Below are 27,819 nucleotides of genomic sequence, written 5' to 3'. Positions count from 1 at the left end.
TATTTTTTTTTCTCTATGCCTTGATCTTTAATGTGTCTACTAATATATCTTTTATTTTACTAAATAACTTGCATTAATAAATTCGTGATACAATTGCATGTTATTATTAGCTCTAAACTAAGTCAATTAACCATTAATACTTAGGCGGAAGTTTATGTTTGTCTAATTCAATGCTCTCACGTGAGTTTCAAAACATAATTGTTAATACACGTAAATAAATAGAGACATTCTTTAATTTTATATTTTCATGAAATAAATTTGTACTCCGCAAAATAATATCATCTATTTATTTAAAAGAATTTAATAAAATAGGAAAGAAAAAAAAAGATAAAAAACAATAAGTAGCCGATAAATATACTTAAAATGTACTAATGCAGTATAGAAAAAAATTGATTTTCACATCATAAAAAAATGCATTTTAAAAATGAATAAATAATATATATATTATTTATACATAAATATATAATGATTGATTTAGTGATTGATTTTTGTGTAATTTTATAAAATAATTGAACATTAGAATCAACACACTTATTTTTTTCTCTAAGCCTTCATCTTTAACGTGTCTACTAATATATCCTTTATTTTACTGAATATATTACTAAATAATTTTCATTAGTAAATTCGTGATATGGTTGTATGTTATTGTTAGCTCTAAATTAAGTCAACTAATCGTTAATACTTACGCGAAAGTTTATGATTTTCCAATTCAATGTTTTCATGTGAACTTCAAAGCATAATTGTTAGTGCATTTAAATTGGCATCTAAAAAGAGACATTCTTTAATTTCATATTTTCATTGAATAAATTTGTGCTCTACGAAATAATATCATCTATTTATTTAAAAGAATTTCTTAAAATAGGAAAGAGAAAAAAAAGATAAGAAACAATAATTGATTGATGAATATACCTAAAATGTATTAATGTAGTATAGAAAAAAAATTGATTTGCACATCATAGAAAAATATAATTTTGAATAAATAATATATATATTTATTTATACATAAATATATAATAATTAATTTAATGATTAATTTTTGTATAATTTTATAAAATAATTGAACATTAGAATTAACACACTTTTTTTTTTCCTAAACCTTAATTTTTAACGTGTCTACTAATATATCCTTTATTTTACTAAATATATTACTAAATAACTTGTACTAAACTATCAATAAATTTGTATACGGTTGTATGTTGTCCTAACATGATGAATGTTGTTCCCACATTCATGGTGTTGGGATGCGATTTAGTAATTCACAGTTGTTTGGAGTATTAAAACTCCTCTTAAAAAGCTAGAAATAAGTTACAGTTTTATAGTTTAAATAATATTTTTTTTGGGTAACAGATTAAATAATATTTGAGCTAAAGTTATTTTTTGGTTTTTACTTAGATCTATTTTATGTAACACCCTACCACACTAAGTTTTACGCTTAAGTCGTAAAATAGAGGTGGTGTGGTATTACCACCTCTAAAATAAAATGAGTACATATAATAGCAGAAGAATTATAATATGTTAGGAGTCTTGAAGAATAGGGGAAATAAAAGTCGCGAAATAAAAGCGCAACGCTCAAGGAACGAGTTAACTTGCGTGCTAAGAAAACCATAACTATTAAACATAAGATAAAAAAAAGTAGGAATAGTGTGCCAAAGATACAAAATAACAAGCTTCTAACTCAGCCTGCGAAGTCAAGACTGGCCGGAGAATATTTACACATATATACATACATATCCAAAACCCAAAAGTACATATACACAATCCTGCCTCTCCATAAATCTCTAAGAGGATAAAAAAGAACAAGTTATACGGAGAGAAAGCTAAGTACATATTTATACATCACTGTACAACAACATAGTATGGAATGAGAACCGGAGGTTCTCAGTATGGTAAAGGTCACACACATAATATATAAGGTCCTGAGAATGCCAGAGGCAATCCTAGAACGCCGACACTCAGATTATAGAGCTTAAAGTATTAAACAGGAGTCATAAAAGGTGATTTTCTAAGAGTATCTAAACCTAACTTAACCTTAAATCTAAGTCCCATACTGCCATTCCTCCATACCTCCAACTCCATCATGCATTTTCACAGACAAATAGACAGATAAAGGTAAGCACAAGAAGGTTACAATTACTACAGGTAACAAATACACATTTAGCATGGCAAGTACATATAGTCACACCCAATTAAAGCACAAGCAAGTAATTCAAGTAATATGAATATGATGCATGCCTGTCCTATGGTTGATGAGGCTCATCTGTCGGTTATCCAGCCAACCCGACAAGTCTGAATTGTCCTTAGACTGTCCCCCGACGTGCATCCCTAAGAGTCTATGCATAGCTTTTTCTCAAATAATCAATATTACTCAATGGGGGTAACATTCCCGGGAATTTATATAGTGCCCGGTCACACTTACGTCGTAGGGTCAACAGAGTATCGAGTTTTCAACCTGGTACACGTGGTGGCAAGCCACGGCACTTGATCCAGGGAATCTCGTATCTCAGATTATTCAAATTCATAAGCCATATAAATAATTCAATTATAATTCATCAACATCCACATCATTCTCAATCGCATATCATTCATCATCATACATCAATCATATACAATCCTTATCCTTCATTATCACACTTCCCATTCCGTCCATCAATAGTTCCAATTCAAAACATAATTCATTCTTTTTTAAATAAATCAAACTTAAAACATGCTCATTTTCTTAACAACTCAAAATCAAACTATATAACCTTTGAATCTAAATCTTTTTAAATAATCATATAAACAAAATCTCTAATTTTTATAAAATTTCGGCAGCATCTCCTCTAATTAACATTAATAAAATACTAAAATTTAAAAAAAACGTTACTTAATAAGTAAAGATGAGAGATTAATATTTTATAATTATTTTATAGTTTTTATTTAAAAGTATAATTTTAAGTTAGTGTTAATTTTTTAAATATTAACTTTTTCAAAAAATATAATTTTTTGGTATTAATTGTTTAATGATATTATCAATATACAATACAAACTCTATTAATAGAATACCTCTTACAATAATATGTTAACGTATATTACAATATTAATAATGTAAAGGAGTTTTAAAACTCCAAACATTAAGAGAGTATTATAACATCCACTTTGTATGTTATTGTTAGCTCTGAATTAAGTCAATTAACTGTTAATACTTACATGGAAGTTTATATTTTTCAATTCAATGTTCTCACGTGAGTTTCAAAGCATAATTGTTAGTGTACTTGAATTAACCTCTAAATAAAGACAATCTTTAATTTCATATTTTTATGAAATAAATTTGTGCTCCACGAGATAATATCATCTATTTATTTAAAAGAATTTCATAAAATAGGAAAGAGAAAAATAGATAAAAAAAACAATAAGTAGTGGATAGATATACTTAAAATGTACTAATATAGTATAGAAAAAAAATTGATTTCCACATCGTAGAAAAATGCATTTTATCAAAAAAAGAAGAAAAAAAAAAGATAAAAATAAAATATCGGGTAACGTTGTAAAATAATTAATACCTTTGACTGTTTTTCTAAGCATAAAGATTTGTTTTCTGAAAAGCAGAAACAATCTCCCAATTATTCTCCAAATTTGTCAAAAAATGATACTAATAAAATATTAAAGATCTTGCTAAGCAAGAATACCCATCTTTTTATAGAATCAAATTATTTTTTTTAAAAGAGATTCGGTAAAAAGTTTGAATTCTCAACCATGCTTTTCACCAAATTCCTAATTCCGTTAAATTAAATTAAATTGCTAAAATAATTATGCACCATAGAAACGTCAATTTTATTTCTTTTATAAACCACTGCACTCTCCAAAACCTTCACTAAAATCATAACCAAATCATGCCCAAGAAGATTAAAAAATCTCTCAAACATTACATATCCAAGATCAAGAACACTTCTCACCCACAAATTCATTTAGTACCCTCCAAGAAATGGGTTCTCTCAAGTTGCAAGCATCCAAGGACACCTTCTTTTGCCTTGGAAAACAAGAAAAAAGACACCAACAAAGATGAAGAAGCGACCCTAGCAGATGTGGATCGCTTCCTCTTCGAAAATTTCAAGTCACTTTACTTGAAAGACGACGATGAAGAAGCTACCACTGCCACAACCGCCACAAAAAATAAGGAGCATAATAAATCTAAAAAGGTGGCGGAAGAAAAAAGCTATGATGATGAACACAAAGGTATAAAAGTAGGATCTTCTCCTATTTTTTATGATGACATAATTGATCTAGGTGGATCTAATAGATTCTTTATGCCACGTGCACTCTCAGAGTCATATTCGTTTAGGAATACGACTCTGAGAGGTGATGACGATGAAATTATATCAAATTCAACTTCAGTATCAACACATAATAATTCGTCACCATCTTCACAATTATACCATAGTGCAAAAACTTATGTCCAAGGCCATAATCATCACGATCGTGATTATAGTGAACGTGATCATAGGCTTGTGGATAACTGTGTGGCCGTGTTGGCATCTTCGGAGAGCCCTTATGAGGATTTCAAGAATTCCATGCAAGGAATGGTGGATGCAAGGGTAAGGAACAACCAAAGGGTGGATTGGGATTTCATGGAAGAGCTCTTGTTTTGTCATATAAATTTGAATGACAAGAAGTTACACAAGTTCATACTAAGTGCTTTTGTGGAGTTGGTCACTGCCTTGCGCCAGCAGCCGGAGAATAATCCTCCGGCAACGGCTGGGAAGCCACGGAGCGTTCGAACGGTGAGAAGTGGAAATTTGGAAGGGAGGTAAGGAAGAAGACCAAAGAGGTCATGGTGGAATTTTGGTCTGATTAAGGTAAATTTTTCATGGTAAAAAAAAATGACAAAACAGCAAAAGGTATAAGATTATACGAGAAGATTGAATTCAAAGAAAAAAGTGTTGAGTATTTTTCATTTCTTTAGTTTTTATGTAATTTTTTTTCCATTATCGTAATCATATGCAAATAAGATGGTTTAAATTTTTATGGCAATCACCTAATTAAAGAGATTTAGCTAGCATTGAAAATTTGTATTTAGGTGTATTGCCATATTTATGACAGTGGGAATTTATATGTCATTTCAATTAGTCAACGCGAATGGATATATTCAATATCAACAATGATAATTCATCATCATTCAGATTTTTTGTTAGGGAGACTAGCATCTATATGACTATATCTCCTTTGTCTCTCTTTTGAGATCACCAGATAAATTAACTATTAAACAACTTCTAGTGGTTTGACTGAAATATTTCTTCAATTTAGCTAATATTGTGTTGATCTTAGAGACTAAACCAAAAAATACCTAAATAATAATAATAATAATAATTTAACAAAGCTATGTCAAGGGAAATAGGGCCAAAGAAGTTTCGCCAACGTTGTAAAACAACTACTCAAAATTACATTAAGAATTCAGCTATAATAATAATAAATAAATTGACAGCAGCTACAAAATTGGGATATTTAAACCGTTCTATTTAAGATTTTCCATCTCTATGATCAATTCCAACCCTAGGGTATCTTCCCATGATCCCAAAGGGTGAAAGAAAAAAAAAATTGGATCCCTGTGCTCTAGAAAACTGTTAATAAGGTCTAAATTTTCTGGCAGCTCTTAATTGCTGCAGTCTCTTTTTGTCGTCTTCAAATTTGCTCTGCAGCATCATGATCTCTGCAAGAAAAGCAAAAATGATTATCTCAATAAAAATAAGGTGCAAATTCAACAAATCCTGTACAAAGTTACGACTTAGAAATTCAAAATAAAAGTAAGGAAGCTTCTGCATACACCATTTGATTAGACTATTTGTTTTTGAAATTGAAATGATAAATTCAATGCAGCTCATACCATTTCTCTGGGCTTCTTTCTTTTGAAACCGGTAGAAATCTCCCTTCACTTCTTTGTTCTTCTTTTTTGCCATTTTGTTCTCCACTGCAGCTTGTGCAACAGATCCCACAGCTACTCCGCTTTCGGCATCGGTAGTTTTCTTCCTACCCTTATGATGTACAACAACAGTCCAACCCCCTTCTGCTGCACGTTCTTCTCTCTCTCTCCTTTCCTGAATTGTGCATAACATTGGAAACCAAAGATATGGAGTAAATTAATGTTAAGATCTTACATTTGGCAATGGATTGTTAAATATCAAAATATCATTGGAATAGAATAACTTGATATGATTTAACAATATATAAAATGGCTTAGGATTCAGCCAGATTATGGAGAACAGATATACATTTCAAATGTGTAGTTTTGAACAGAAGGGATTAACAACTGGAACATGTTAAAGTCTACCACTGGATTGTTATTTTTCAAAGCCTTGAAACTACTATAGGGAAATAAATGCAAGCGGGTTATTAAACATTTTACCTGCTCCAGTTTTTCCTCATGAGCAGTTATGAATTCGTCAATTTGCTCCTGCAATATATTCAGCCCTGGTCTACTTTGATGGTATTCCGTGATCCACTCTGCAGTTTTAAGTAACCACGTCAGAAATAATAGGCATAGACGACATCAATGCAGAAAAATAAAAATGATGAATTTGAATCCAACTTGCTTCAGGACCAGTAAATAGTCGATAGATAAATATTAATCATGTTATGACTACAAATGCTTAATATATAAGTCCATTATCCATGCATGAATCATGCAAATATAAGATCAATGGGCACAATTTTTCTAAAGAAATGCAAACTAATCCCAATCCATTCGAAAATTCATACTTCTCATTCCTTTTGAGAAGTCCTCATCCCCAGAAGAAATAACATAAATTTGATCCTGATCAGGGTCCCCTCCCTTTTTTGGAGAATTTTCCACCTCATTTACAAAACTAGCTTCCTTTTTCCTCTTCTTTTTAGATTTCTTTTTACCTACAAGAGAAAGACGAATTCCATGAGTAACTAAAAATAAATGGAAGTTCAGAAAGGCCATTTTATTTCCAATAAATAAAACCAAATTGTTAATTACGGGATTTGATGGCTGCTCCAGTATCAGCATCTCCATGCTCCTCAGTATCTTTGATTTCTTGAGCTTCAGAAGGATGGTCATGAACAATCCCATCTAATAGAAGTGGAAACAAATTTAATATCAACATATGGCACTTTGCTGAACCATTAAAATGAAATTCAATGCTTATTGACACTAGCTCACCACTATTCTCCTCTAAATCAACTTCACCCTTTCGACGATTTTTATCTTTATTCTTCCTCTTTCTATTGATAGAAGATTTCTCCTTTTTCTCCTTTCCAACTTGCATTCCATTATCCACTGAAACAGTACAGTAAGCCAGTTGTTTCATTAATAAATAAATGCGACATGATAACATTTCAAAAAGGGGAAGAAAAAACATCTATCAAAATATTATACCTTCAGCATTCAATGTATTATCTGTCTCAATGACAACAATTTTTTCCAGCTTCCTTTTCCTCTTCTTTTCCACGGCACACTTTTCGGTTTTGCTTTTTAATTTCATCGTGACAAATTTGAAACTGAAAACAACAGCAGAAGGCCAGGATTTATTTACTTTCTTGCAATGGCCATAAAACAACCCAAAACATAATGAAAACATTAAATCAATTGACAATACCACTTCAGGAAAGGATAATTGCAGACCTCCAATCACAAAAAAATAACAAACCGGAATAGCTATTAATGTTAATTAAGAATTGGCTCGTGAAAAGAAGCTATAGCTCATTTTTGCAGCATTATAGGTACTTATGCAAGAGGGGACAAAACATCCTTGAAAATGATCAAAATCATCGCAATTTTATTTAACATGGAACTTTGCATCTCATTTGTGGCCTTGAGCAAACACTTGCACAATCTTAGAACAACATAACCAAAGCTCAAATTGCAACTTCAAAACTGACAGCCAACAAACAAAAATACCATATGTCATTACTCAAGTTTGAGAAGTATTTGTTGACAAAAAGGTTCAGGGAAGACCTCAGGTAACAATTAACCTCTAATTTCATACTAAACACTGCAGTTCTTTCAGTTGTTCTATCAGACATTTATAAGAAGTTCAATCAAAACTGTAAAATTTTACTGCAGCATCACTACCATAAGAATCCATGGTTGGTTAGCTTTATATGAACATCTGATGCTTAAATAAATAAGTAATCAAATGTACCGAGCATCACAAAAGTAAGATATATTCCTTCTTGTGCAACTTTGCACCTGCATGTGTGGATTAATAAACACTGTCAGCTCCAACCCAACTGCAAGCAGTGTTTTTTGATATTCCCCTCTCTTTCATTATTTCTCTAAGCTCACTAACACTATCCCATTTCCCAGCATCAGCCAAAGTATTGGATAGTGCAACATATGCCCCCGGCCTTCCATCAGAATTTAGCTTAAAAAGCTCATCTGCAGCTAATTTTGCCATCTCTACATTACCATGGAGTCTGCATGAACTAAGTAGAGCAGCCCACACATCAGAATTGGGCTTCTCAGGCATCCTCATGACAAATTCCCATGCCTGATTCAGCCTCCCTGCACGTCCTAACATATCAACCATGCAAGCATAGTGCTCCATCCCTGGTTTTACCATGTACTCATTGTTCATTCTCTCAAAGATCTCCCAACCCTTTTCTACAAGCCCAGCATGTGCACAAGCTGAGAGAGCACTGAGGAATGTTACAAAATTGGGTACAATAAAGTCATCCTTCTGCATCGTTTCGAACAGCTCAAGTGCTTCATCAGGAAACCCATTCTTACCATATCCATCAATCATGGATGTCCATGTAAATACATTCCTCTCAAGCATGTGGTCAAAAACTCTTCGGGCATCTACAATTCTTCCACATTTGCAATACATGTCTATAAGAGCACTTCCTAATTTAATGTTCATAAAAAATGGAGTCTTCATCAGCTGACTTTGTACTTGTTGACCAATTTCAAATGATGCAAGCATTGAGCAAGCACCAATTATGCTAGCAAATGTAGACATATTTGGCCTGAAGTTCATTCTCTGCATGTCAATGTAAACATCAAGAGATTTCATGGCAAATTCAGCTGTTCGACTGTAGCCTTCAATCATTGCATTAAACACCACTACATCCTTGTTCAATGTCCTGCGAAATATACATTCTGCATCCTTGGTGGAGCCTTGATCCATGTAACCAGAGATGAGGGACGTAGAACATATCACATTCTTCTCAGACATCACATCGAACACAGTCCTAGCAAAAGCAACTCTCCCATTCTTAACATAAGAATCAATTAGTGATGTATAAAGAACTTCATCTTTCTCAGCATCAGATTTGATTATATGGGCATGTACCATTCTGCCTAGATCACTAATCATAGGAACACCACAACCCAAAGTAGATGCCTTTAACACCATTGAAAAAGTAAAACCATCAAGCCTTTCACCAGACACTAAAAGCCTATGCACCAAGCCAAGTGACTCTTCTACTTGCCCTTGTTTGAGATAGCCACTGATCATATAGTTATATGCAGTTAAAGTTTTATCATGTAAACCATCAAACATCTGGCGTGCATATCTTAAACAATTGCATTTAAGATACAATATCAGTAACTTTATGGAGATGTTAGTGTTTGGAACAAAGCCAGATTTCAGAATCTGGGAATGGATCTTTTGGCCATGGTAAGGGTTATCAGAATTGATATAATTCTGCAGCGCATTGGATAGAAAGGTAGGCTGAGAAAAAAAGAGATTGTATTGCGAAAAGAGACGATAAGCTGGGGTCAAGGAACAAGTAGTGTGACATAATGGTATCAAAGGCCTAAATATTGGATTATTCATCATTCCCAATGGAAATGCCAGTGCCACGTTATGAAACCCAGGGTTGCAGGGCAAACCTGCAGAGAGACGGTCCAATATGACTTTGGTAAATGTTACCTAAATCAAGCTCTCTTACTGAGCAGAAGGTATATCTGATTTATCAGACAAAATAAAACAACAAAACACAATCAAACCTTTTAAGACAAATTCAAATGGCATAACCAACACTGCACTCATCTGTTAAGAGTTGAACACAATTTTTCTTTCAACTAAACCAAGTATAGATTTCTGATATGTGTTTGAATTGGTTTTAAACTAAAAAAGTCAATCACTAGTTTTTTTTCCTTCTGCAGTTCAGTCAAAATTATGAAAAGTTCATGTGAGAAGTAAGATTTCACCTAAAAATATAGAAATATATCAAGCTCAACATTAAACTAGTCTAAATAGTCGACATTACATCTCAACATACAATAAAAATAAAATACAGTATTTAGCAACAACAAAAACTAGAACACAAATAGAACAATTTAAATCAAACTGAAACCCAAATAAAACTTCCAGAACAACACAACAGCTCCAAAACAAAAGAAGAGAGAGAAAGAGCATACTAACTGAGCATACTAATAGTAAATGAGAAAGAGAAGCAGATTCGAACCAACAAACGACAGAAAGAAAAAAAAAAGGAATAACAACCTGTGAACGTCGGTGGCCGGAGGGAGTAAATCGCAGTTCCCGAACCCGCGGGTTTGAGCTGCTAAGGGTTTTGTGTGTGCACGAACCCAATCCAAGTCTGAGGATAATTAACTGCATTTTTTAAAGACTTCTATTAATGTAACTAATATATCTATACCAACATCTAATATAAAATAAAAGAAATAAAAGAAATGTAAACGAATGTAAAGCACGCAGCTATAAAAATATATACAAACCAAAGCATCAGTTGCTTACCAGCCAAATAAAGAACGAAGAGGACGTCGTTCACCGCCGTCCGCCGCAGAGCTGAGAGAGGGGGAGAGAGAGAGAGAGCACCTTCGCAGCTGTGAGGGAGAGAGAGCCAGGTACTCCGGTGGGAGGGAGAGAGCCGAGTCGTCGCCGCCGGTGCTCTCTTTGCTCTGGGCTGTGCTACGAGAGAGAGAGAGGGAGAGAGAGCTATGAGAGAGGGAGGGATGATATCTTATTCCGGTGCGTTCGAGACGTGAGGGAGAGAGAGCTAGGGACGCCAGTGGCCGGTGCTGCCTGTGCTGCGAATGAATGTCGCCGGCGCCGCTGGAGTGAGGGTGAGCCTGAGTCGGAACTTCTGAGGGCAGAGGCCGTCTGTTTGAAGTTTGAGCCCTAATCCTCTTAATTTCATATTTATATTAGCATATATTTTTTTTTTACTTTTATAAAACCTACAACTAAAATTAAAAATTGAATACTAAATTACGGGCAATTTACACAAATAAAATGAATGAATGAAATCTTTATGCAAATACAACAGCTAATTTTTTTTTATATTGGTTAAATATATGTGTAATATATTGTTATTGAAAAATTAGGTGTTTTTTTTTACATGGTGTTTTATTCAAATCGGACGGTCCGATTTGTTTGATAAAAAAAAATAAACTACAAATCGGAGAGTCCGAGTTGCTTGAAGAAGAAAATAAACACCAAATCGGAGGGTCCGATATGTATTTTTTATTTTTTTAATTTGTTAAAATGAAAATCGGACGGTCCGATTTCAACATTAAAATTTTTTTATTTTCGAAATTACAAATCGAACCGTCCGATTAGTTTAGTTTTCTTTTTTTTTTTCTTTTTTAAATCAAAACGGACTATCCGATTAGGATTTTTAAATCAAAACGGACCATCCGATTAGGATTTTTAACTTTTTTTATTTTTTTTTCAAACTTAAAATGGAGGGTCCGTTTTCTACTAACACCATATATATATATATATAAAACATCTCTCTTCTCCACATTGTTGTATTGCTACATTCTCTTCTCCATATAAAAAATCAAAAGCGAAATACAACATTGACAATTTTCATACGCAAATACAATAAACGCAATTGTATATAATCCGTTATGCCCTGTAGCGGAACTCAATTGCACGTAATCCGCTACAAGCTATCGCGAATTACGTTGAGGATAATAATAATCATAAACCGCTACACCTTGTAGCGGTTTATGCTCATATGGTGCTAGACTCATAATCTGCTACACCCTCTAGCGGATTATGAAGAGTGTGAAAGCTTGGGAAGATGCCTATCAATACTAGTCTAACAGTAACAACTCGTGATGCAAAATGTACGAAGTTATACAAATATAGTCTCCATAAACAATAAGCCGTAGAAATATAATAGGTACCAGGCATTAACACTAACACATATTTAATTTCTACATTAGTCATAAGTCATAAGTCATACAAATAGGTCGGAACCAACACAAACACAAACACACCAAAAGCACTAACACTAACACCCGAAAACGTAAATTGCTACAGGAGAATATAAAATTCAAAAAACTAGAAGTACACAGACTAGAAGTCCTACGAACTACCGGCAATGGTGGAGCCTCTCTGGAGGCAAGACCTACGCGTGTGCCCAGACTGTCTGCAGAGCCCGCATCGCTTCGGTCGGTTAGGGTCGGCCTCATCCATGTTGTTCCGGATTCTGGTAGACCTCGGTCGCCCATCACGACAACGCCTCAAGCTGGGGTCCGGAATAACAGTCGGGCCGTCATAAGGTGGCCAAAGTCCCTCTGGTATTGGCGGCACAAAACCCATCTGATACACCCTGAACACCTTCTGCATGGTGTAGACCTCATCGACATAGATAGACCAGTCAATTCGTGACTGAGCACAACATGCAATCGCATGGCAACATGGGTAATGGAGAGCCTGAAAGTATCCACAATCGCATGTACGATGCTGAAGGGAAACTCGGTACGTCCCAAGTAAAAAGCTCCCGGTGGGCGTCGTCTCGGCAACGGTGTACTTAGACTGGTGTCTATCGAACAGGGTGACAGTGAAGCATCTGGAGTATTTCAAGTTGCGCTCCATCTCTTTCATAAAAGACTGGCAGAACTTGGCACCGCTGGCCAATTGAGCCTCTGCCGTTTGACCACGAATCACGAACAACTCCGCTAGCTGACCATATATGGACTTCACTAGGGCGGTAACCGGAAGATTCCGTGTACCCTTCAGAACAGAATTAATACACTCAGGTATATTGGTCGTCATGTGACCGAACCGTCTGCCACCATCCTGGTGCCGAGTCCACTTATCGTATTCTATTCTGTTCTCCCAATCACACATTGCCGGATTCTCAGTCCACATTATATCAAACCAATAGTGAAAATTTGCCTCAGTCTTCGCATAAGCAGCGTTCACAAGCAAACGCTTTGCATCCGTGCCCTTGAAACTGAGTGCAAAGTTAGCTGCAACATGTCGAATACAAAATGCTCGGTACGCATGCGGGGGTAACCACCCACTGTTAAGGTTCTCTAATGCAGCCTTGATGCCGTTGTGCCTATCTGAGATGACCAGTATCCCCTGTTGCGGAGTCACATGTTGCCGCAGGTTGGTCAGGAAGAAAGACCAAGACTCGGCATTTTCCCCCTCCACGAGACTGAAAGCAATAGGCAAGATGTTGGAGTTTTCATCTTGAGCGATGGCCAGGAGCAAAGTCCCTCCATACTTGCCATACAGATGAGTACCGTCTATGCTGACCAATGGCTTGCAGTGTCGGAAAGCTTCAACACAAGGAGGAAACGTCCAGAAAAGACGATGAAAGTACACGGTTGAGTCGTCGACGTCATCACCGACTCAAACCAGAGACGTCTTCAAGAGGAAAGATCTTCGCATAGATCACGTGATAATCTAGTTGTCGGTGGTCACTGGATATCGATGTAGCCAAGCATGTGTGTGGTCCGTTGTACTGCCGAACCTCCCAAGTTCCCTTCCGTGCTCGAAGGCTGATGCGAATCATCCACGTGCAACCCTTCACAAACTCCTTGCATCTCCCATGGTACTTAAGATGATCCGACTCCATCACTCTATACTCAACACCACGCCGAATGCTGTAATCCTTTACAGTAAGCACATCTTCCTCCTTAATGTGGAAAGATTGGCCAACTAGAAATTCAGCTACATAATTTTTCTCGTGCAACCCTTGACCCCCAAAGGTTGGTGCTGACTCCGTCGGTTGGCCGGTGGCTCCCAGATCCAGGGTAGAATAATGTGCAGGTTGCTCATGTGTGCCGGCACTTGACGGTGGTTGACATGTTGCTGGGTTTGTCGGAATTTCATCATCGTTGTCCCCTCTAATGTCAGCAGGCTCTTCGTCGGAATCATCCTCTAGCATAGCATTTTCCACCCGATTTGGTTCTCCTTCATGTCCTACATCTAGAGATGGATGAGTTGAGGTGAATGTCCCAACTGGATCGGCTGGCCGATACTCCAACAAACACTCAGGTGCAACGATGGGCATCAAGGTGGAGGCACCCCCCATCGTGGTGGACTGGGAGTTTGGAGCGGATGCACCAGAACTATCGATCTCATGTTCCAGGTTCGCAAACAACTCATGTATCCTCACTTCCAGAAAACTCCGACGACAATGAAACAACACCTGCATATCTTCATCTGTTCGTAACACGAACGTGTCATATTGCACGCCGGTTGACACAACCGCAATAGGGATCTTGTAGAACAACTTTTTCACCCACTTTGTGCCACCCGCGCCCAACTTCTACAGTATACTACTCTTCAGATCCAACAATGTATCAGACGACCTGATAAAAACACTCAGCGATTTTTTATCTGTAAACTTCACACCGTGCCTCTTACTCTTTTTTATTTTTCCAAAATGGTGCACTAACACCAAAAAGCTCTCTTTACTCTCCATTCCCCAAGTTATGAATGAATGAAAATTACACTCTACACAACTTGTTGGGTATATATAGGCATCTTCCCAAGCTTCCACACTCTTCATAATCTGCTAGAGGGTGTAGCGGATTATGAGTCTAGCACCATATGAGCATAAATCGCTACAGGGTGTAGCGGTTTATGATTATTGTTATCCTCAGCGTAATCTGCGATAGCTTGTAGCGGATTACGTGCAATTGAGTTCCGCTACAGGGTGTAGCGGATTACATACAATTGCGTTTGTTGCATTTGCATCTGGAAATTGCTAATGTTGTATTTGCGTAAAGGTTTTGTTCATTCATTTTATTTGCGTAAATTGCCCCTAAATTACTATAGAGTTATTCTCCACATATAAGCGTTTTTCCATACAAGGCATACAAGTCATTTATATTCACGCGCTTTCACGTTTTTCTCTGTGCCTCTTCTTCTTCTTCTTTTTCTGTGCCTCTTCTTCTTCTTCGTAATTTTTCTTTCCCGTTATCATCGCCATCAACACCACCTCTTCTTCCTTCTCCTCTTCCTCCTTCTTTTTTTATTGAAATTTCTTCTCATCTTTTCTTTTTATTGAACCAGAACGAAATTGATTATTGTTTTGAATCCAATCAAGTGGCTAAGGTGTGGTTTAATTTAGAAGAAAAAATATAGCATTAGAGAAAATATTTTTCTGCAACAAATTTGGGTGTAGCATGAATATATTTGGGTGTAACACGAAGATATTTGAGTATATTTTAAAAAATTTTGGGTGTATTTTTATTCTGATAAGTTATGCGTAATTTAAAACTATTCCTCTTCCTCCTTCTCATCTACTGTTTCTTCTTTTTTTTTTTTATCATCATCACCATCTTTTTCTTCTTTTTTTCTTATTCATATTTTTCTTTTTATTTTACCTTCTCAAGTTTCTTCTTATTTTACTCTCTTAACAAGAATAAAAATAAAAAAATTAAACAAAGAAGAAGAAGAGAAACACATAATGCTGCAAAATTACTTGAAAGAGGATGAACTTACATTCATTTAACTAAAAGAAAGAAAGAAATAAGGAAAAAAAGAAGAAAAAAGTGCAGCATTATAGAAAATATTTTTCTGTACTTATAGCAAATTTGGGTGTAACACGAAGATATTTGGGTGTAATAAGAAGATATTTGGGTGTATTTTAAGAATTTTTGGTATTCTGATAAGTTTTGCATAATTCAAAACTCTTCCTCTTCCTCCTCCTCTTCATCTTCTACTGCTTCTTCTTCCTCATATTCTCATTTCGTTTTCTTATAATTCTTCTTGGGAGAAAAAATAAATAAAGAAGAAAAAAATATATAATGTTGCAAAATCAATAGAAAGAAGAGGACGAAAAAAATGCAGTAACAACAACAGTAATAAAAAAAACAACGATGAAAATGACACACGCGAAGAAAAAGAAGGAGAAACGCAAAAAAGAATGAGAAGAAGAAGAAGGAAGAGGAGGAGGAGAAGGAGGAATGTGAAGAAGAAGTATCTTCCATAATGGTGAGTGAGAGCGCGCTTTGAAAACGGTTAAGTGACGCGCGTGTTATCACGTTCTAGTGGGTGAATGTAGTTTTTGTTAGACTTTGCCCAACTTGCAAGACTTGTAAGCCAAAAAGACTTGTATGTGTAGCACAATGTTCTGAAAATCGGTTCGAACCAACCGGTCGGACCGGTCAAACCATGAATCGGACCGAAAAACGGATCGGTCAATCATTAAAATCGTGAAATTAAAAAACTGGAATTGAACCGGCAAACCGGTCGGTCGAACCGAACCGTGACCCGGCCGGTTTTTAAGTTAGCAACAAAACGCTGCCGTTTTTTAGTTTTTTTCCCTCTGAAGTCTGAATCCCTAAATCACGAAAACTCCTAAGGCTGAGACTGAGATCCCTAATTGGCTTCGCTGCTCTCTCTGCTTCAATGGTTCCAATTGTTGATGATTCTTCTTCGAGCAAGCTTGCTTCACTGAAGTCACTGGCGTCACCGCGTCACACAAGTCGAGGACTCGCCGTCGAGACACCGCCGTCGCGCCACCTAGAGCCGTCGAGAACTGAGAAGTGAGAACACCTTACTCTCACACGGGTCGAGCCACCGCCGTCGAGCCACCGCAGCAGTCGTGGAGAACTGAGAAGGTGCCTTCGCTGTCTCAGTGTCTCCCACTCTCCCTGTTTTATTTTTCTTTGAACTATGTAGTGTGATTAGTTGATTACTCAAACTGATTGGAGGTATTTTACTTTGAATTGAAACTGAGCTGTGATTCAAGATGATGAACACCGAAACTGTGAACTTTGAAATTCTGTCTCCCTGTTTAATTTTTCTTTGAACTGTGTAGTGTGAAACTGTGAACTGATTCAAGATTCAACATGAAACTGAACTGTGATTCTCCCTGTACTGTGATTATTGACTAGTGAGTGATTAGTGAAACTGATTACTGAAACTGAACTGTGATTCAACATGATGAACTGTGAACTTTGGTTAATAATTGTTGTTTACTCATTAGTGATTAACTGATTACTTAAACATGAACTGATTTTGGTTTGTTTACTAAACTGGATTTTGTTGTTTGTTGGATAATTGTGAATAATTTTGAATAATTTTGGATGTTGTTTGTTGTGAACTTGAGAGTTGAGATTATTGGTAATGTTTAGTACTTTTGAATAATTTTGAATAATTCTGGTTTATGTAGTACTTTTAATTTGAATGATATTTTGAAGTTTAGATTAGACTATAATTATATTTTCATGTGTTTATTTATATTTTATTTATTATTTTATTATAAAACGGTTTTTCGGTTCAACCACGGTCGAACCGATTAAACCTATGAATCAGTAAATCAGTAGCTAGAGCGATTTGATGACCGGTTCGATTTTCAGAACCTTGGTGTAGCATAACTCATTACTATAATAGTTTTATGGGTGGATATTATTATTCTTCATTTATAATTTTGTCGTTGTATATCATTTTCAAATTATTTTTATAATAAAAAGCTTTTTCTTCAATTTTTTCTATATGAAAGTAAAATATACTTCCAAACTAGTTTAAAAAATTTTATATTAAACAATTTTGTATTCTTATTGTTTTTAATTTTAGATCTTCGAAAATTATTCTCATAGTATAAATTGATGTTTTGATTAATTTTAATCAAATTTTAAATATTATNNNAAGAATAATTTAAAAATTAGTGACAATATTAATTATGGAGTGATTATTATTATTATTAGTGTAAAGTGACAAATAACCTCCTGAGAATTTCGTATTCGGACAATTTAGATCCTGAAAAAAAAAGTAACAATTAAATTCTCCAAAAAATAAAACGTGGATATGTTACATCCTTCTGTTAGTAAGACTAACAGCGCCTTTGATATAGACTGTTAATGTGATTGAGGTGTCCGTTAAATGTTACATTGAAATTACTCTAAACGATGAGAACAAATTGGTCCTTGAATGTTGTTTAATTTTAACATGTTTCAAACTCTAATTGTCCAGAATCCTCAATTATTCACTCTGAAACAAAACCTTAGCACAACACAGAATGAATAGCACTGGAAGTTCCAGAAGCACAAGGTGCCAAAGAGAAAGAAATGAAGGCAGCGGTTGAAATTATAGGGGTGACTCAACACATGCAAGAAGTTTCAGCAATAAAATCGTTTCCAAGTGTAACTGTCAGCTATATGCAATAATATACAAGTCTGGAACAGTTGAGAATCCAAATAGGTTTTTCTTAGGGTGCCTAAATTATAGGGTAATTATTAATTCAATTTATTTTTATTTTTTGAGTTTTGAGTGTTCCATTAAATTGAAATTTATATCTCTCATTCATGGTATGTTTTTTGGTTATTATAGGACAATTTGTCATACTATAAGTTTTTTAGATGGTTGAATGATGTTATTGGAGATGTGGAGGTTCAAAGTTCTAAGCAGAGAGTGGAAGATAAATTAATTGATTTGGAGGAGAGAATTGTGAGATTGAAAATGGATTGTAGAAATCAGAAAATTCCAAACAAAATTTTTTATAATAGATTTAGAAATGTCATGTATTTTATGGCTGGTATTTTAATTATAATTATTGTGAATGTATGGAGCAAGAGTTTTGAGTGAATCAAATTAGATAGCTGATGCATGAATGTATTAGTATTTATAATTGTATTATTATGAATACAATAATGAATAAGTATTTTTGAATCATTAAATGATTTATCATGGATGTTAGTGTTAATGAATATAATATTCACAATGATAAAATGAAAGAAAGAAATCACATAACCATAATAGCCATAAGAGCATTGTTATAATATCTAAGCTTCTAAAAGATTGTTTCTAATTACAGGGGTTAATTCAAAAAGAGACTGAACACTTGGGTAGTGTTTGTTTTGAGGTACTGAGACAGAAATTGGGAGACTGAAACTCAGTATCATGTTTGTTGGTTCAGAGACTGGTACTAAATTTTATGTCTCTGTCCCCAAAATTTCAGTATTTCAGTACCTCCAAAAAATAGGGACACAGGGAACTAAAATTTTTGGAGATAGAGACTGAAATTTTAATATTTTATACCTAAAATACCCTCATTTCAATTAATTAATTTCAATTTTACCCTTTGTGCAAATTAAATTAGAGTTTTATTCTTGTTTCAATTTCTGTCTCCCACTTTACACCAAACAGAATATTGATGAATGGATTTTTGACGGTTTAGAAGTTCACTAATGAAATCTCGTTGCAAGTATAGTTTCGAAACCAACAATAATCCTTTCATACAAAAATTTAGTTGTCACTAAGTAACAAACCCCTAAGATAATAACCGAAGTATTCAAACCTCGGGTCGTTCTCCCTAGGAATTGTAATAAAGTGTTCTTGTTATTGGCTATGAAGTATGTTTGGGATTTTTGAGATAAGAGACATGAAAGATAAATGGCAAGAAAGTAAACTAATAGCTAAAAAGGTCTTAGCAAGGTTTGGTGGTCAAGGATCTCTATCCCTATCACTAACCACAACATGAGAATTGGCAAGGATCAATCCCATTAAATCATCTTCTAACTAGTAAAGGAAAGTCAAATGAGCTATATCAATCCAAGTCCATAAGTCCTAACTCTCCACCAATTCAATTAGTGAGACCTAGAGTTAATGGCTCCCAATAATCAATTACTTGGACATTAGTAACCTAAGTTACATTCCCAAACCAAGAGCATAAAATTCAACTCTAAAATCCAACCAAGCATTTTATCAAACACTTGGAAGGCACAAAAGGAAAACATAGTAAATCAACAACAAAAATAGAATCTAACAACAATTATTGCAAGGAATTAACAACAACAATCAAAAGAAGCACAATTATTATGAATTACCTCAAATTGAATTGAAAGAAAGTAGAAGAGACAATAGTAGATCTACAACAAAGTATAGCAACAAAATAGAAGAAATTACAACAAAAGAATAGAAGAATGATGATTGCAACAACAAAGAATTGAGAAGCAAAAGTAGAAGAAAGCACGAATTAAAACCTAGATCTAAGATTATTGAACTAAACCTAATCCTAATTCTAATCATAGAGAGAAGTGAGAGCTTCCCTCTCTAAAACTAACTAAAATAATCCTAATGAGTGTGAATGATGTGAAGTGATGAGTGAATCGATGATTTCCCCTTCAATCCTTGGTCCTTTTATGCATTTTGGCGCCAAAGTTGGTTGTAGACTGGGCCCACAGCTCTCAGAAATCGCTGGTCATGTTTTCTATTTAAAAATCACGTGCGGCCACCGATGCGTACGCGTACAGCACGCGTGTGCGTCCCTTGATATTTTGCGATCCACGCGTACGCGTGGATGAATATATCTAAATCTTTGACTTTTCCATGTGTTCTCCATTTTGCATGCTTTCCTCTTCACTCCTTTGATCCATTCCTAGCCTTTTTGAATCCTGAAATCACTAGCAAACACATCAAGGCATCTAGTGGAATCAAAGGTGAATCAAAATAATCAAATTAAATGTCTAAAAGCATGTTTTCCCATTTAAGCACAATTTAAGGGAGAATCACAAAACCATGCTATTTCATTGAATAAATGTGAGAAAAAGGTTAATAAAATACTCTAAATTCAACACGAGATAAACCCTAAAAATGGGGTTTATCAAATACTGAGATTTATTTCAATCTCTGTCTCTCCACCAAACGCTACCTTGAAGTCTATGTTACTAAATCAAAAGAAAACCTACATGGAAACATTAGCATAATTGCACAATATACTGTGTCTAATTCAAAATAGAAATTAAGTCCAAAGAAAGTATGCACAAAATACTAGACAATCATATCCAAAATACTAAACAATCATATTTAAAATACTACAGTTTCATCCATTTAAGACTTCAATTAAGGCTTAAATCTAGGGTGGGAGTGAACTGAAACATTCTTAAAGCTGTTCCACTACTTGTTGCGGCCAAAGTTTCTGTAGAAATACCATCAGTTGAACTTGTTGTTGATTGTTGTGGTGGGTTTCGCTGTGTAGCCCGTTCTTGTAGTCTTTAACTCCTCTTCACCTTCTTATATTCCTTCTTATTTCGACATTTAGGGGAATTGCTAAGTACAGAAATATCTTCATTAGTAACTTTCTTTTCGTTTGGAGAACAATTACTGCAGCCTTCTTCTTTTTCATCACTCTTGCATGCTCTTCTTCAATATCAATGTCTGATTGGTCAACACCAGGAGGTGGGGGCTTGTACAACTCATCTTCAGTACTCTCATAGCCATCATCATCACTGTCATCATTAGAAATAGGAGGATCACCAGCTTCATCACACCCTATAGCATCTTTACCACAAAAAATATGATGCTCAAAATATATATAGAACTCCTCACACTCTTTGTTTTGAATTTTGAGCTCCCTTAAAGCATTAATCTCTGAATCTCAAAAAATTGGATGCAAATCAGCTTCAAAATTAGTAGTATTCATTCGGATCAAACTATATTATTACTTTATAATCATCGTATCCTAAACTCTTGAACAATTCCTTCAAGCCAAAGAAGTTCATAAGGCCCAGATCCATCTCTGAAAACTCCTCAACTAACCCATTCCGGTAACTCAACTCTCCTCATTTGTTTTTCACAAATTTTCTCCCATCATAGTTAAACATAGAAATAGAAAATTCATCCATCTGTTAAGTAGAAACACAATTATCATTTGAATATATTGGAACAACAATTAACTAAAGAATCAAGAACATGTTTATCTTTTTTTTATTATGACATAAAGTGATACTAGTCTTTCTGCTAATTATTAGTTTCAGTAATCATAAACAAATAAGCAGAAATTCCAAAAAGTAACAACAAATGCATAAATAATTCTAAATGTGGTAAAATGTGTCATACTCAATAAAATAAGTTAAAACTATGCTTTGCAGAAGATTAAACAATTTGTTCCAAACAATGGGATCACCATAAAAGGAACTGAGAAAGAGATACACTAACTGATAAAAGCATCAACATTTTTTACTTGAGTAAAAAATGTCTCTGCTAACACCAGTTTTCTTGACGACGTCTTCTTCGTTGCTGATACTTCGAAGGAAGAATCGTGACTTTTGTTATTATAGAGCCAAGACTCTTTGACTTCAACTTCTCCCTTAGGGTTAAGGGCAAAGTGAAACAAATATGAAGGAAGGAAATTTCAAAACGACGTCGTTCAACCGCAGATGTGGCAGAAACAAACACGTCAGTTCACGTAACGGGACAGCAAAGTAACTCCGTCCCGTTTTGTTACATGGACTAACAGAAGGATGTAATGTGTCCAACGTCTCATCTCCTAAGAGATCTAATTGTTACTTTTTTCCTCAAGGTCTAACTTGTCCGAACGCGAAATCATCACGGATCTAATTGTTCACGTTACTCTTATTATTATTATTTGATAGGTAATATATTTTAGAGTAGAGTGACAATTAAGTCTTCGAAAATTAATTAGTCCTTAAAGAAAAAAAGTATCACTTCGATCCTTCGATAATAAACGGTAGACACATGATATCCTTCTATCAATTTATCACCTAAAACGTGACCGTAATATTTATATGTACTGTTAATTACTCTAACGTATCTATTTATGAAAGATAGTCATGTAAATAACAATTTTTGGAGTGAAACTTTATTTGTTTTAATAAAATTTGTGATATATAGAGAGCAGTTAATAGAAAGAATATGAAAACTCAAAAAATAATAAATATTTTACTATTTAAAATTATATTGTTTTCCTGCTTATGTGACAATAATGAAATATCCACAAATGTAAATAACGAAATATATGAACAATTCCATTTTGTTTCGTACTATTCAAAAAATAATAAATATTTTATTTAAAGACTAATTAGTCTAAAATCAACATATTGTGTAGTCCCCACTGAATCTTCAGTCTTCTCTTTACGCCTTTGGGAGCTGCCAATTGAAGTGGTATTTATAACACAGATTATTCCTGAACAAAATAACAGAACCTCACAAACCTTTTCTTTCTGTTCCTTCGTGGATCCCTACTTGCTACGCCATCGCCAGGTATAAAACCCTATTCCTTCATTTTCAGATTCACGTACCGTACTTTTATTTTCTAGATCTGTTCCTTATGCTTCATCTTGATGAATCTGTAATTGTTGTTCCTGTTCATTCGCAATTTCTCGATTTCAATTTCGTGTAGTTTCCTATCTCAATTTTGATGCAATAGTCTATTTTTTGTATTTATCAGTGTTCTTCTTCCATTAATCGTTGATAGTGCGTGTGTGTGGGGATTTGCTTTGCTGAATTTAGTTGTTTGTCTTAGTAATGGTATGCTGTATAATTCTAATGATCCTCCTATATACTAAATAAGGGAAAGAAATAGATACAGTTACTGTCTTGTAATCTTAAAGTATAATAAATTCGTTCTCCATTTAGTGTTTAGGAGGATTGATCAGGAAATTAAATCATTTTTCTTCATTTTATTAAATTATGGTTTGACCATTTGATTCTCCTTGTTATTTTATGCGTGCTGTTATGCACATCAATGTTTAGAAAATTGGATCAGATCACTCAGTTGAAGTAGTTTAGTATTGAACTGATTATCAGTACAGTCTTTGTCTAATCATGGTTCAATAATATATGTGACCTACCAAATATGTTGCACACGTACAGAAGAATAGGGAAGGGAACAGAAGAACACATTTTATGTACAACTATGAAATCATAAATAATCAAGTGTGACTAAATTATATGATAAATATGTCTTTAATAATGTGCTAATTCTAGTCTTTTATCGAAGTATAACGAAAAGATATCAACAGGTAAAGATATATAAAGAGGCACATGATTTGAATATATAAAGCATTAGTTGATTCTTTTGAGCTGTTAGCTGTTGTCTAAGGAATTTGATTTATCATTTCTTTTTACATTTTTGGTGCAACTATTTCCATTTATGCAAGTGAGATTTCTGTTTTTGTCTTCACCATGCTTCCCAGTTGTAATTTTTTTTTTTGGCAGATTTTCTTCTTGGCTGGCGGATCAAATTTTAGTTAGCAAAAATGAGCGTGGTGGGTTTTGATTTTGGCAATGAGAGCTGCATCGTTGCAGTTGCAAGGCAGAGGGGAATTGATGTTGTACTTAATGATGAGTCGAAGCGTGAAACACCTGCCATTGTGTGCTTTGGTGACAAGCAACGCTTTATTGGGACTGCTGGGGCTGCATCAACTATGATGAACCCCAAGAATTCTGTCTCACAGATGAAGAGACTCATTGGCAAAAAATTCTCTGATCCTGAATTGCAGCGGGATATCAAGTCTTTGCCTTTTAATGTCACAGAAGGCCCTGATGGATTCCCATTAATTCATGCACGCTACATGGGTGAAGTTAAAACATTTACACCTACTCAAGTATTTGGAATGATGCTGTCAAATCTTAAGGAAATAGCCCAGAAAAATCTCAATGCTGCTGTTGTTGATTGTTGCATTGGAATCCCGGTTTATTTTACTGATATTCAGAGGAGGGCTGTCTTGGATGCAGCCACTATTGCTGGTCTGCATCCGCTTCGCCTGTTCCATGAAACAACTGCAACTGCCTTGGCTTATGGGATTTACAAGACCGATCTTCCTGAGAATGATCAGCTGAATGTTGCTTTTGTCGACATTGGACATGCTAGCATGCAAGTGTGCATTGCTGGCTTCAAAAAGGGACAGCTGAAAGTATTGGCTCACTCCTATGACAGGTCTCTGGGTGGTAGGGATTTTGATGAGGTTCTGTTCCATCACTTTGCCGAAAAATTTAAGACGGAGTACAAAATTGATGTTTTCCAGAATGCCCGGGCTTGTTTGAGGCTTAGGGCTGCTTGTGAGAAGCTGAAGAAGGTGCTTAGTGCAAATCCCGAGGCACCTCTGAATATTGAATGCTTAATGGATGAGAAGGATGTCAGAGGCTTCATCAAGCGCGATGAGTTTGAGCAACTAAGTCTCCCAATTTTGGAACGTGTGAAGGGACCTTTGGAGAAGGCACTAGCTGAAGCAGCTCTTACAATTGAAAATGTTCACATGGTTGAGGTGGTTGGTTCAGGATCTCGTGTACCAGCTATAAATAAAATATTGACAGATTTCTTCAAAAAGGAGCCTAGACGAACAATGAATGCTAGTGAGTGTGTTGCTAAGGGTTGTGCCTTGCAATGTGCAATTCTTAGTCCAACTTTTAAAGTACGAGAGTTTCAGGTAATATTTCCTTTGAACTTTCTCTATTTTCACTCCAGATGCACTCATGTAAAGAATTTGTTGTGGAAATTTATTTGTTATTCTCTGAAGTGCTTACTCACGATAAAACTCTGCAGGCCTTTAGGAATCATGAGTTTTATCTTCCTATTCTTCTTTTATAAAGGGGAACTTTTGCAATTATATTTGCTATGTCTCTGCAGTAAACTGTTCATACACCAAGACTAAGTTTCCCTTCTCCATCCGGTATGACATTGTCTTCTTATGTTGGACTGTGTAGGTCAATGAAAGTTTTCCTTTTGCAATTTCCCTTTCATGGAAAGGTTCTGGACCAGATGCACAGGGAAATATTGGATCAGATAATCAGCAAAGTAGCCTTGTTTTCCCCAAGGGCAATCCCATTCCAAGTATTAAGGCATTGACATTCTACAGGCCAGGAACATTCTCTATTGATGTACAATATAGTGATGTGAGTGAACTGCAAACACCTGCCAAGATCAGTACATATACTGTAAGTCGTATTTGAAGTTTTTTTCTTGTTTCTGTAACATTTTCCCCCTTTACTGGTCCTCTGACTCTCAAGTGCATGCAGATTGGTCCGTTCCAAACTACAAAAACTGAAAGAGCAAAAGTTAAAGTGAGAGTTCGTTTGAATTTGCATGGAATCGTATCTATTGATTCAGCAACTGTAAGTGTAAAAGCTTTAGTGGTTTATTTTTCTCGTTTGACATGACTTCAGAGACCATCTGCTCCTGTGATCTAATAACTTCTGCTTTCCTGTTTTAGCTATTGGAAGAGGAAGAAGTTGACGTTCCGGTTTCCAAAGAATCAGCTGCAGAAAACACCAAGATGGATACTGATGAATCCCCTGCTGATGGTGCTGCTCCTCCAACCTCCAATGACACTGATGTTAACATGCAAGATGCGAAGGCTAATACTGATACCACTGGGCCTGAAAATGGTAGCCCTGAGACTGGAGAAAAGCCTGTTCAAATTGACACCGATACTAAGGTTTGTCCCGGTGAAAGGAATACACAAGCATATGGAAGAAGCTTTCTGTTTTCAATTAACTTTGCATTCATTAAATTTTGTGACACCACGTTAATTATTTTTAAAATTTTATACTTCTGGGTTTATGTGGCTTCCCGCAATGGAGCATTGACATTCTAGAACTAGCTGCTTATTTATATTGGTATCTATGTCAAGAAGAGGATGTGCTTTTTCAGGGGTTACTTTTGCATTGTTTAATTTAGTAGGATGATGTTACCATATTTTTCTGTTCAACAATCTGAGAGAACATCATATACATGATAGTTTTGCAGATATGACCTCATCATTGAGTGTATGTGATTCTTTTTATTTTTTGGTGGTATTTCCATCAGTTCACATAATATTGGAATCAACCTGCATGAAGTCTCTTCGGTTTAAAGTGAATCTTACACCTTATATTGATAATTTGCTTACTATCATGCATAATTAATCATAAAATATTGTTGTTGTCCAGCATGAGTCGGTATTTATAATTTGGCTTAGTGTGCCTTGAATGTTGTTGGTTCAGGCTCCGAAGAAAAAGGTTAAGAAAGCAAATATTCCTGTAGCAGAGGTGGTTTATGGAGCTATGGAACAAGTGGATCTCCAGAAAGCTGTAGAGAAGGAGTTTGAAATGGCTTTGCAAGATCGCGTGATGGAAGAAACAAAAGACAAGAAAAATGCCGTTGAGGCTTATGTTTATGAAATGCGGAACAAGGTGAGGCTTATCTTTTCTCGTTTCTTGCCTAATTTTTCAAGTACAAATGCCCATTATTTGATGTTTATTGAAGTGAAACTTTTGTTACCATTTCAGCTTAATGACAAATATCAAGATTTTGTCACTGCTCCAGAGAGGGAAGATTTTACTGCTAGACTTCAGCAGGTGGAAGACTGGCTATATGAGGATGGTGAAGACGAAACTAAAGGCGTATATATTGCGAAACTTGAAGAACTTAAAAAGGTAAGAACTAAGAAGTTTGCGGGCTAGAGAACCCTGCTTGTCCCCCATTGAAACTGTAAAACTTCATAGAAAAAACAGGGACCGAAAATTCCTTCATGTTGCTGCTACTTTCTTTGTTGCTAGTTGCCACACAGTAACATTAGCAGCAGGAAGTATTTCTGTGATTTTTTCTGTAATTTTACAATCTTAATAGAGTTTTGCATTATTGCAGCAAGGTGATCCTATTGAAGCTCGTTATAAAGAACACACGGAGAGGGGCACAGTAATTGATCAGCTCAACTATTGTATAAATAGTTACAGAGAAGCTGCAATGTCAAGTGATCCCAAATTTGATCACATTGACATCAATGAGAAGCAGAAGGTAGTTGCTTGCTAATTTTCTTCCTGCCGGTGATTCTTCTATGGTTAACAACTTGACATCAATGACATAAATGTTTGTAGGTCCTAAATGAGTGTGTTGAGGCTGAAAACTGGCTTAGGGAGAAAACGCAACAGC

General features: G+C 35.2%; 3 protein-coding genes across 9 annotated transcripts in view; 2 read left to right on the top strand and 1 right to left on the bottom strand.

The window, feature by feature from the left end:
* On the top strand, nt 3,794–5,601 carry LOC107614638 (transcription repressor OFP14-like). Its single transcript, XM_016316779.2, has one exon. It carries the CDS (start codon nt 3,870–3,872, stop codon nt 4,785–4,787), a length of 918 nt encoding a protein of 305 aa, XP_016172265.1. The 5' UTR covers nt 3,794–3,869; the 3' UTR covers nt 4,788–5,601.
* Nucleotides 5,359–11,102, bottom strand: LOC107617213 (eukaryotic translation initiation factor 5B). Of its 7 annotated transcripts, XM_016318970.2 has the most exons (9): nt 10,704–11,092; nt 10,449–10,559; nt 7,373–7,494; nt 7,157–7,273; nt 6,974–7,066; nt 6,730–6,876; nt 6,377–6,474; nt 5,858–6,068; nt 5,359–5,683 (listed from the first exon to the last, which is right to left on the bottom strand). In XM_016318970.2, exons 3-9 carry the CDS (start codon nt 7,476–7,478, stop codon nt 5,598–5,600), a joined length of 858 nt encoding a protein of 285 aa, XP_016174456.1. In that variant the 5' UTR covers nt 7,479–7,494; nt 10,449–10,559; nt 10,704–11,092; the 3' UTR covers nt 5,359–5,597. The 7 variants fall into 7 exon arrangements, 3 of the variants coding, with proteins under 3 accessions (XP_016174456.1, XP_016174457.1, XP_016174455.1); XM_016318971.2 differs by lacking the exons at nt 10,449–10,559; nt 10,704–11,092 and adding an exon at nt 8,186–8,497; XM_016318969.2 differs by lacking the exons at nt 10,449–10,559; nt 10,704–11,092 and adding an exon at nt 8,139–8,328.
* The window catches only part of LOC107617210 (heat shock 70 kDa protein 15), a gene marked incomplete in the record, with an annotated part of 5,609 nt that continues 802 nt past the window's right edge, over nt 23,013–27,819 (top strand). The window contains 9 exon segments of the mRNA XM_016318967.2: nt 23,013–23,168; nt 24,126–25,336; nt 25,614–25,844; nt 25,926–26,021; nt 26,120–26,344; nt 26,892–27,080; nt 27,177–27,323; nt 27,535–27,684; nt 27,765–27,819. Of these exon segments, the coding sequence (XP_016174453.1) occupies nt 24,167–25,336; nt 25,614–25,844; nt 25,926–26,021; nt 26,120–26,344; nt 26,892–27,080; nt 27,177–27,323; nt 27,535–27,684; nt 27,765–27,819 (2,263 nt within the window).

This window comes from Arachis ipaensis, chromosome B09, assembly GCF_000816755.2.
Source record: "Arachis ipaensis cultivar K30076 chromosome B09, Araip1.1, whole genome shotgun sequence".
Taxonomy (NCBI): Eukaryota; Viridiplantae; Streptophyta; class Magnoliopsida; order Fabales; family Fabaceae; genus Arachis; species Arachis ipaensis.
Note: the sequence above shows the minus strand (reverse complement) of the source record. Positions and strands in the feature narration are given on the sequence as shown.

Excerpts from the sequence above, each read along its gene's own strand:
- LOC107614638 (XM_016316779.2), top strand. The coding sequence starts at position 3,870 with ATGCCCAAGAAGATTAAAAAATCTCTCAAACATTACATATCCAAGATC.
- LOC107617213 (XM_016318969.2), bottom strand. The coding sequence starts at position 8,191 with ATGCAGGTGCAAAGTTGCACAAGAAGGAATATATCTTACTTTTGTGAT. Across the intron at positions 6,475-6,729 it reads CTTCTCAAAAGGAATGAGAA|AGTGGATCACGGAATACCAT; the intron begins GTATGAATTTTC and ends TTAAAACTGCAG. Across the intron at positions 6,069-6,376 it reads ATGAGGAAAAACTGGAGCAG|GAAAGGAGAGAGAGAGAAGA; the intron begins GTAAAATGTTTA and ends TGCACAATTCAG.